Genomic DNA, 11,428 nt, shown 5'->3' with positions numbered 1-11,428 from the left:
CCGTCTCTCTGGAATCGAACCGACGCACCGTGAAGCCGCTGCCGTCCTGCGCGTTGACCTCCGCCCCGTGGGACACCAGCAGGTTGATGATCTTGCTGTAGCCGTCGCGCGCCGCCAGCATCAGGCAGGTCATCTGAGACCTGGAGGGTCGGAGAGGAGGAGGAAGATGGGTGAGACGATGGTGATGAAGGTACAGAGGAACCACCAGGGGGCAGCACACGTCACGTTATAGGAAGCCGTTGACTTTGATTCCCTTGTGAAGCTTTTGAGTATCTAATAAACCCTGCGGGCTTGTGATGTCGCTCAAGGTGCAGAAACAATGCATGTTTTAATAATATAAAGTTTTCATATTGCACCTTTAAAACAGAGTTTACAGACAGACAAAGCAGCAAAATCAAGGCAATAAAACTCAGTGAGGCCCCGATGAAACATAAACTATGAAAAGAAATAATTTAGTAAAGTTCATTATTCTCTGTTTTACTTTTTCTTTGTCTTCTAAATTGAGTATCTTTGAGTGTCTTTGTTGACCATTTTCTTACCACTTCAACACACCTTGATGTTTGTGTTTCATGCAGCGCATTCACACACAAATATATTTAGAATAAATACTTTTACGATATCCAGGCCTATATGTTTATATCATAATTTAGAAATACCTCTTTGAGTGGAGTCTCCTGAATTTGCACCCAAAATGGTATCAACTTGAATTTTTACCTACCTACCTACCTACCGTAAGTAAGTAAGTAAGTAAGTAAGTAAGTAAGTAAGTAAGTAAGTAAGTAAGTAAGTAAGTAAGTAAGTAAGTAAGTAAGTAAGTAAGTAAGTAAGTGTAATTTTCACAGCAGATTGTCACAGGATTATAAGAGACAAAACTTTACGACCGTGTTTACATTTCCTGAGCGTTCCTTCAAGCACAACACAGATAGCCAGATGGCTGCTGGGTAATCTGCTGCCTCGGGGACAGACAGAGCCTCCTGTACGCCCTGGCCAGCGTTTATCACGTCCTTCAACAGCCAACGAAACGACACGTGGGATGAAACCCTGGTTTTAACCACTTTGACCTTCCTCACCAGTCGTCCGTCCTCATGTGTCTGATACCAGGACCGAGTGTGTAAACGCTGCGGCTCGTCAGTATCTTATCACCTCCGACTCAAACACGGCGGCTGAGAAAGAAAGAAAGTGTTTGCGTGTGCGTGAGAGACAGAGAGCGGCAAGAGGAAGTATTTAAAAAGAGGGACGATCCATAATTTATATGGACACAAACAATATGTGAACGTATCGGTTTTGACAGCTCTTTTGATCAACACAGATGAAGCTCCTAAATCAGAGGAAATGTTTCTGAGAACGGCTTGAAAGCGACAGTAGAAGTAGAACAATGGAGGAAAGCTGAGATAGAAGCAAGCTCACATTGTACAGAGACAACAATGTCCATAAACAATAACTACACACATGATAACACAATAATATAATGTTCTCTAGGTCTGAGGCGTTGTGCACCCATTGCAGAGGTAATCCTAGTTTTCAACTAGTAGTTTTCCACTAGGATTACCAGACATGTACAATAGTCGCGCACAAACACCGTGAGGCTGCTGCCGGACCAAAAACAAGCCATGAAAATAAAGTTCTGCGCAGTGTAGCACCCTTAGGTGATGTTTGGAGCAAGCGACGCACTACAACTACAGCCGTGCAGAAGGTGCAACTCCATGCTGTTGTCCTGTCAGACTACGCAACTTCATCCCTGCAGAGATGCGATCATCATTAAGTTTAGAGCTTTAAAATAAAAACAAAAAAAAAGGTGAAAGATAATTCAAAAAGGGATATTTGCAATATTATATAACAACAAATATATTCTGATGAAAGTACGCCTTTCAAAAATGACATTTCATGCATTTCAGATCATTTGCGATCACATCTTTGTGCAAATTCAATGAATTGAACACTTCAAAAAAGGCACGGATCCTGTAAATCCAGGAAGCAGACACATTGCCTATTGTTTTGTGTTGCTTTGTCACTCTGAGTGGACGCGCTGGTGCGTCAGCGTTCTCGCGTCTGCACCAGAAGTGTTGACTTTTGTCCCAATAAATTAACTTGCACTGACAAGAGAATCTGAACCGACACTACGCTTTAAAGAATTACAAGACATCCAAAAGTTAATGTTCACACCAAGACAAACAAAGGAGGCAACGTCTGTGACGCGAACGACAACTAATTTATTGGCCGTCAGTCGATTCCTCTCGCCGAGCGAGTCAGCTGGTTGGTGCGTTTTCTGCTTCCTTGTCCTGCAACGCTGCATTTTCCCAACAGAGGTTACGCTGTGAGACGAGTCCCAAGGTCACTCTCATGCTATTTCAGTGTGTGTGTGTGTGTGTGTGTGTGTCTGAGCGAGTGTCCTTCAGACTGTGGGATTTGGCCAGGCCCCAAGCCGACTGATAGCTGATCGATACGCAGACAATTCAGAGTAAACAAAGTTCCTGACATCGGGAAGAGGAATGACTTCCAGAAACCGCCGAGTCACCGTGCCAAAGCAAAACCATAAGCACGCTTCTTTAACACGCTACATATAATTAGTCTTCTATCGGTGTTAAAATAACCAGAAAATGTGCTGATCCAGTGAATGCCGAGTAAAACACAGATCCTGTGAATCCACAAAGCGCTCCTATTGGTTTATAAATTGTATTACAGCATCGCGTTCAACGCTAGCTTGTTCTTAACGTCACGATCTAAATCATATTCATAACGAGGGTTCGAAGCTTCAATCACAACGCTGATAGAAGATGGATGTAATCATTTCATCATAAGTCACAATGTAATAGACGGCTTCCATCCATATCCGTTGGAGTCTGCCGATCGGCTCGGGCGTGTCTGTGATCGACATGGATTCTTTTGCGGGAACTATCTAGTAAAACTATTTAAACAAAAAGGGGAAAGTCCACGTCAATTATTTTGTGAATGAAGACAAAACCTTCTGACTACGAGCCGACGAAGCTCTGCGCTTATCAGTCAAATTCCAAGTCTTAAAAGTCCAGAGCTGAGTGTGTGTGTGTGTGTGTGTGTGTATGTGTGTGTGTGTGGTCCTGACTCATCGTTTCCATTACTATTTGGAGACGGTGGGGGGGGGGGGGGGAACAGAAATGACACAGCTGCTGCATCAATGGGTCTTGATATCCCTATTATCAAAAGAATGGGACCTTTTTTCACATCCTGAAAACCCGAAAGCTGAAATTATTGTTGAGGAGCGCGATCAGCTCGGTGCAGCGAAGGTGAAGCGCGGAGCCGGTGGAGCCGACATCGTGCTCCTGCAGGACGTTGAGAGACGACAAGAGGCGGCTTGTTTACACGGCAGCGGCGGGATGAGCAGCTGGTGTTGATCATTGGTTTGATATTCAGACGTAAGAGGTGATGAGGTGGAGGAGGAGGTTTACACTCTGCACCCACAGGAACTTCATCCTCCTCCCCAACCGCCTCCTCCGCCTTCTCCTCCTCTGCATCTTGTTCCCTTTTTGCTTCAAACATTTTCTCTGGGAAGGAACCAATCAATGTCGCACAGCTCCACCAGCATTGACGGAGGCCGTGTCCTCTCTTTGACGCGGCAAAAATCCACAGATGTCGACGGAGGGGTAAAAAAAGTGCTGCATTCTTTTCCACGAGATGGAATTTGTTGCGTTCCTCACCAGGAAAAGGAGTCCGATGTTTTATTGTTTTATCCACTGGTTGCACCGGCCGATGGAGCCCAAAGTACCGATTTATAAATCGTAAAATAGCAAATCGAAAAGCAATAGAAACCTTGAGTTTAAGGTTATCCGTCAACGTGGTTGTTTCTGACGCTTTCGACAGTTGAAGCGGTGAAATAAACATTCATGACGCTGTTGAAAGTCAAATGTTTTCACCCCGACAGTGTGTGAACATCACTAATGCATCAAATATCACAAATGTAAGGGCACATGTGGCCGTCTCTTTTCTTTAAATGTTTAAAGTGGTTGTCAAAAGGCCAAGAATTGGTCGACAATTTCTCTAAATTACAGTGGCAACACCAAAAGTTGTGTGGACTTAACAAACGGATGCTTGAATTGACTCATTTGGGGGGGGGGGGGGGATTTGATGCAGATAAAGACGGACATCTTTTCTTTGAGCAGATGAATTTCAGGATTATCGTTAAAAAGGATGTGGAAAGACAGTATAGACTTTTTACAATCAAATAAAAACATAAATAACTCCACGAGGTCGGTTCCATAAGTGGAAAAGAAGAAGATAAAGAATCAGACAAGTGATTCAGATCTGATAAAATGTCATTTTTCTCTCTGTAAAAGGGTTTCTATCTATTTTTTGGGGGAGTTTTTCCTGATCCGGTGACAGAGATCGCTAATGCGGACGTGGCAAACTGTCAAATAACATTTAGATTTAACGTTATTACATTTCAACAACAAAAAAAGCCAAATCATTACAAGTTTTTTTAAAGACATTTCAACACAATTGTCCGGTTCTGTACCCTTTTGACCTAGAAATGACCAAAACCATTCGGACTGGATTGCATCCAAGTAAGAAGAGAAAAAAAAGCTCCTAAAATCCTCCTGCACGCCCGTTACACTGTGTGTTTGTTTGTGTGTCTGTCTGATACCCGTCTGTACATGCACATGCCAAAACAGGACATTCCAAACAAAAACGCACAAACATACACACACAGACACACACACTGTATGCAGCGCTGCGGCGCATGATGCTAACACATGGCAGCTAACGAGAACCATCAAAGGAAATCCGATCCGGCACCTCCGTTTAGTTTTTTCCCTTCTCTCCTCTGTTCACGTCCCGTGTGGAGTGTTTTCACTTGGCCTGCATCAATAAGGCTGCGACAGTGCGTACTGAGCTGGAAACGCTGTAAACATTTTGACCTGAAACACATCTGCACCCCCCTCCTCTTCTTCCTCATTCTCCTCCTCCTCACCTGTCCTCCATGTTGGGATCGGCGTTCCTGGACAGCAGGATCTCCACGCAGCGAGCGATTTTGTCTTCAGTGTCAGACGCAGTGCAGCTGGCCATGAGCACCGTCCAGTGGTCTGTGAACGAGAGCACGTCCAGGAGTTAAGATAAATTATATTTACTGGTGTCAAGATGAAACAAGAGGGGGGGAAAGTATTTTTAAGCCTTTTAGTGCACTTCCTCGGTCATGTTGTGCACCTGTTTAACAATTTATCTTTGTGTTTTTATGACAACATCCGATCATCTTTCCTTCCTATCAATTTATCTGCAGCTTTAAGCACCAAAGCAGGTGTGTAGCGCCGTATTGCGCACAACTCTAATCATAACTTATTTTAGGTTCATTATGAAACTGCGTCGAGTCGCATTTGACGATGTAAATTTGGTCGAGGTCGTCGCTGAAACTTTCTGCAAGTCGGTCTGAGTGAACCAAAGAGGAACGAATAGTCAAATCTTCCAATTGAACAGCAAAAAAAGTTCCTGTTCTTCCCCCTACAGCGCAATGAAGTCACACATCGTGCTGTAATAAGGGAAAGAACATGAATAAACCTAGTGATGGAGATGGATAGCCATTTATCTGGCATCAGGAAGTGTGGCGGCCTTTATGGCCCCCGAGTGAGCTTCCTTATCTCGCGCTGATAACGCCGGTCTGAGACCCGCAGCGACGCACAACAACCGAGTCTCCGACCCGTGTGTATCGCAGCATCTAAAAGTGTGTGTTTGTGTGTGTGCATACCTGGGCCACTACATCTGCATGTGGGTTCCTGTGGCTGTGCATGTTTGGCTCTATATCTGTGTGCAAGTGTGTGTGTTTATACTACGTCTGTATCTGTGTGTGTGGGGGGTGTAAATCAGACGGCCTGCTTTTGCGTCGACAAAGAAGTGGAGTAAATAAATCTGGGAGTTGGTGGCGGCGGCGCGCTGACCGTCATCAACCCGCTCGCGCATTCCTCCGCTCGGCCTCCGCCACCGGGACGCGACCACACGTCATCCCTCCGCTTGATTGTTTCCTTCGCTTGCCCTCGAGCATCAGATGCCAGGACCATGTGAAATCAGTCACACACACAATTTAACTCGACATTCTGGACCGAGAAGTAATTGACATCAGATATCAAGAGCATGACGGGGGGTGGGGCGGTCACAGGAGGGCTTCTAACGGATCCCCCGGGGGAAATTAGGAATGCAGTTGTCTCAGAATAACTTCCTGTGCGTCATTTAAATTGTTATTTACCTTTTTACCTGTATTAGTCACGGTGAGCAACAACTAATCCGTGTTAAACTGGACAAGAAGAAGAAGGCTCCATTCAGCTACATTATGATGCGTTCAGGCTCTGCTCAGCGAAAAAAAGATTAGAACCGTGACCGTGATGCGTTTGCATGTAATCTTATAAAAATTAGTTTTGGAGGGAAACTTGAAAGAAAACATGGTTGAAATGTATGGAAGCCAATATCCGCCACACACACATAAAAAAAAAGGAAAAAAAAAAAAAAATGGACCGAAAGAAATTTTCAAAAAAAAATGAGGACCAAAAAAAAAAAAAAAAAAGGAGGATCCAAAAATATATAAATATAAAATTAGGACCAAAAAATGAAAATTAGGAACAAAAAAAAAAAAGAGGACAATACATTTATTTATTTTTAAATCTACTTTTTTCAAGTCAAGGAAAGGAAGAAAAAAAATAGAAATAAAAAAAAAAAGTTGATTAAATTTTTTTTTTGGTCATAATTTTTTTAGGGTCCCAATTTTTTTTGTCTTCTTCTTCTTCTTCTTCTTCTTAGGGATCTGTAACAGCCCTTTTTCCTGCAGGATTTATGTGTTTTTTTTCACATGTACAGAACTGCAGACCTCTAAACGCGGAAGACTTCTTCCTCCAATGCTTATTTTACCCGGACTGACCTCCATCCAGCAGATGCCTTTAATTCATCTTGGGTGCAGTGTGCATGAACTAAAAAAAAACAACTCACGGGATCGGCGGTGTGTTTTCTGAAAGAGTTTCCTCTTTGGCGTCATCGCCATTAAGTAATGTCAGATGAAGCGTGTTGGAGCGCCGGCCCACGATTGGTCGCCGGGTCTTTGGCTGCGGCAGGTGAGGAAATTGAAAAAAGCTGCCACAGGGGGAAAGGAGAGCGGGACGCCAACGCGACGGGAGGATGATGTACGGCTGTTTGACATCCAGGCCTGGAAGCCAGCAGTGTGACGGTGTTGTCTCATCAAACCTAAATTAGCTTGATTTTTTTTTAAACTATAAAACAAATAAAAGCAACGGAAACCCGTCTTTATTTGAATAAAAGCCATTTCTGGAGAGGGACATTTTTCTTTCCTCAGAACCTCGGTGAGAACGGAGGTCTGGTTGGACAAGTTGACCCCCATCAAATGAAGTGATTCAAGTTATTCTGACCTTTGCTGAAGTTGGCACCGGCCCCTCTGTCCAGCAGCAGCTTGACCAGGTCGTAATTAGCCACACTGACGGCACACATCAGAGGAGTCCAGCCGAAGGCCAGCCTGGTCTCCACGTCCATGCCTGTCCACACCAAACGGAGCCGATCAAGGGAGGCAATAAAATGATTACAAAAAAAAAAAAAAGGTGAATCCGTGCTAAATGCCCTCCAGCGCACACACACACACACACACACACACACACACACACACACGCACGCACACACAAAACAAGATGGTGTTTGTTTGTTTTGCGTAAATTGTTGTTATACTTATCCCACTAGATTTCTGCATATCACTTTCCGGCATAACTGTCAACATCAGCTGCTCGACACATGTTTGATAATTTAAGGCCTTAACATCCTTTTCCACCATGCTCCCCTTTAAGAGGCAGTCATGTGACAGTTAGAGAGATATTAGACGGGTTATTATTTTGTAGTATTATTACATAGATCTGCATAAAGTCCCCAGAAGAATGTGCTTTTTGGGAATTTGGGAAGCCATGAAAATGACAATATTGAGAGTAGAGTATTCATTTGTCATTCATTTGTCTTGGATATATTTTTTCATCTTAGTAATTTTGATTTCATATTTAAACAAATTCATCCAAATGAAAGCATCAAGAGTTCAGGGTTTCAGGTCAAACTATTTAGTTTTGCCCTGTGAAAAGAGGCAGACATTGCAGATCTTTTCATGACTCGTAGGACGAATCTGAATAATTTAAGTACAAACAACTTTTTCCATGTACTGGAGAATAAAACTCTAAATTAGAGGACATTGGTGAACGCTGAAAAGATTAGTTTAAACCGTGCGTACACGCCACATATGAACCAAATCCTTTTGTAATGTTTTTTCTTGCATGAGCTACAAAATGGTTTGATTGCCATTTAAAGCTTCGATGCATGAAGCAATAGAAGTGATGAGAAAACTGAGCTAAAGAGAACACGTGCCCACAGAGTCACGACAGTCAATGGTAAAGTGTCAGACAGAAAGATGAAGAGAGTACTTGCCATTGTCCAACAGCTGTTCAACAGTCCCAACGTCTCCTTTATTGATGGCTCTTTTCAACAATGACTCATTATCTTGTGCTTGTGGCACAGAGTCATCCTCATCCTGGGATAGGGGTGGGAGATCAAGATGAATTCGCAAAAACAAAAAGCTAAATTAAAATAACAATAAGATTAACATGGATACTTTTCCACTTGCATGTGTAAGGATACAGACATATTTAAACACGGTAGTGAGCAGCTCTTTCCCATAATATTGGATAATAATATTGTAACAATGCCGTTAGGTGTCAGTAGCATTGACAGGTGACTGAATGTGTTAGGTGCCTTTACACTGTTTGTTTGGTTACATCTTTGCACTATTGTTTTGTTAGTTAATTTATTATTATACTCTTTTTTGCATATATTGTGCATTTTTATATTAAATATTGCTTTACTTGCATAGATAAATGCTTCCGTTACAAGACCGATTGAAGAATGATTAATAAAATAACTTGTTTCAGTCAACAAACATGTCGATGGATTGTTTACTTTAATAGTGGTAGTAAAAAAAGGTTTCTAAAAAGGTGAAATACCTTTTTTTAATTATTGTTTTTACTACATCTTTAAAATATCATAATTTGTAAAATTTTCCTTTAAATTATTTTTAGCTGTGACGCTTTTATCAACTCTATCTGCAGAGACCATGCTGGTTGGATCCTTTATATTTAGTGTATTCAGTGATAATACATTAATTTGTCACTTCATGCTATTTATATATATTATAAAATAATCTGTTTGGTCATAACAAGTTTATACCTGTTGTTTTTCTTATTCTCTTGTTTCGCCACAAACTAAGAAAAAGAGCCGCGTTTTTGCCATTAAAAAAACCCACAGCTAGCTAGCTTAACTCCCGTTAGCCGCTAACATACTTGCTAGCTTCAAGAAAAAAACAGTTACTGACAATACAAAGACAAAATAAAGGAAGTTTTATGAAGTTACCTTGATGTGGAGAGACTTTTTATCCGAACAGGACCCGATATCCCACTCGTCGTTGCTTGCGTCGCTCTCATATCCAGCTGGGAAGGAGTTGTTCATGAAGCTGCCCATCACTAAGCTAAGCTAACAGTGATTCTGTGGCTACGGCGACGGGCACGTGACGGTGACGTACGCGTCAACGTCAACGGTGACGTACAGCGTCAACGTCAACGTTCACGGCGAAGGCGCCACAGGTGAATCAAGATGCACCTCGGGGCAGCCCGCCGGGGTGGGGTTAGTCGTCCAACCGCGATAATCAAACACATTTTTTTGTTTATGGCCGTAACGCCATTTATTTAAACACAGAGAAAGCCTGAAGGTAGAGGTTTATATGTATGTTAAGCTCAGAGTAATTCGGCCCTGATAATGTTGTATTTGTTTCATTTGTGAATTAGTTTGCTGTGGTTTTCTATTGGTTACAATCCTTTTAACCCAATACCTAACGTTAACGTCGGCGATCCATTTTTGTTTATCTTCGCCCACAGAAGAGCTGTTGGGGTTAAATACCAGCCGAAATTAAAGGGCTTTCTCCAGGAGTCGTACAAAGCCTCAAGTCACGATTTGCGTTATGATTTGCCCCTTATCTTTTAAATTTGAGCAATATGTTAATGGGATCTGGGAAAGTAGAAAGCCCCGGATCCAGCGTGTGTGTTTTCAGAGCAAGTGGCCTTCAGAGCGGTGAGTGTTAGATCGCAGGCATTAGTTTTTCTGTTTATTTTAACTCATAAACATTAATGTATTTTGTTCTGTTTGTTCAAAGGGAACTCTGGAAAAAGCATGAGGGGAACAGGTGAGTGGTTGGGGACTCTTGAACACCTGCAGTCCACCCAAACAGGTATTTTCACTTGTGTGCCTGTTCACTGCTACTTATATAACCGTCTCAGGGCTGCGGGTGTCTACTGTTGCTGATTGTCATCACATGTCCCTCACTTACCTGTTAGTTATGTTGCAACTTGTTCCTTTATTGTCCACATGAGTGTATAGGGGTTTGGTGTCATCGCTTTAACACCCTGCCCAACGTCGTGCTGGATAAGGGAACACACATGCAGCGTGCATTTAACATAACTGAGGAATCAACTGTGTCATGGCTCTTACTGAGGCTCAAAATAAAAGGTACTCTGTACAAACCATAGTTATTTCTAACTGTATGAGCACAACTAACCAAACTGTCATGCTTTGGGAATTAAATCTTTATTTGTTTTCTGGCTGCAGGAGAGGAGAGTGAATGTCCAGCAGAGGTCACTCTCTCAGGCAAAGGGAAGTAAACACTATGTCCCTCTGAAATAGTGACGAGAAGTTCAGCAAAATTGCAAGCAGAAGTCAGGTAATATCTCCTCCTCATCCCCTCAGCGTCATCCCATCACACAGAGATAACCAACAGGTCCAAATATTCTTTTTAAGAAACAGGAAAAAAGAGACCGCTAAATCCATTCAGTCCTGCATTCCCCCTCCTGACCACCAGGGGGCGACTCCTCTGGTTGTATAGAAGTATATGCTTCATGTGTTAGAGCTGCATTCTCTCTCCTGACCACCAGGGCGTGACTCCTCTGGTTGTATAGAAGTCTATGCTTCATGTGTTAAAGCTGCATTCTCTCTCCTGACCACCAGGGGGCGACTCCTCTGGTTGTATAGAAGTCTATATAAGTGACTCTACTTCTCTCTTGATGTATTCCCTCAGTAAACATGAGTTTATGTCTCAATCTCTAGTTTCAAGTCTTCTTCTATACAGCATGATGTTCATTTAGTATATTATGGTCTGTTAGAGTCAAACAGACCATAAAGCAGGGGGCGCTTTAGGGGCGGGGCTACAAGATGATTGACACATTGAACTCTCTTTCATTAAAAAATACTGGATCAACATTTCCTCACATTATACAGTAATTGCTTCTCAAACTGAATCCCGATTGGACCGTCAGCAATGAACTCAACGCGTCCCCTTGCAAGGGAATCAATGTCGGCTTTAATATTCATGTGTCTGACTCTGTAAGTATCT

The 11,428-nt window shown here is 42.5% G+C and overlaps 1 protein-coding gene across 2 annotated transcripts in view; it reads right to left on the bottom strand.

Annotated features, from left to right (window-relative positions):
• The window catches only part of asz1 (ankyrin repeat, SAM and basic leucine zipper domain containing 1), a 20,956-nt gene extending 11,398 nt beyond the window's left edge, over nt 1–9,558 (bottom strand). For both annotated transcript variants that reach the window (XM_068602213.1, XM_068602214.1), the window contains exons 1-5: nt 9,400–9,558; nt 8,422–8,524; nt 7,374–7,496; nt 4,943–5,054; nt 29–140 (exon numbers count right to left, since the gene is read on the bottom strand). In XM_068602213.1, the coding sequence (XP_068458314.1) occupies nt 29–140; nt 4,943–5,054; nt 7,374–7,496; nt 8,422–8,524; nt 9,400–9,507 (558 nt within the window). In that variant the 5' untranslated portion in view covers nt 9,508–9,558. The remainder of the gene's footprint in view (nt 1–28; nt 141–4,942; nt 5,055–7,373; nt 7,497–8,421; nt 8,525–9,399) is intronic.
• Between the last annotated feature and the right edge of the window lie 1,870 nt (nt 9,559–11,428).

The sequence above is a fragment of the Clinocottus analis genome, unplaced genomic scaffold, assembly GCF_023055335.1.
Source record: "Clinocottus analis isolate CAN_PGR_092001 unplaced genomic scaffold, fCliAna1.0.p SCAF_6, whole genome shotgun sequence".
Taxonomy (NCBI): Eukaryota; Metazoa; Chordata; class Actinopteri; order Perciformes; family Cottidae; genus Clinocottus; species Clinocottus analis.
The sequence above is the reverse complement of the archived record's forward strand: the minus strand, read 5'-3'. Positions and strand labels throughout refer to the sequence as shown.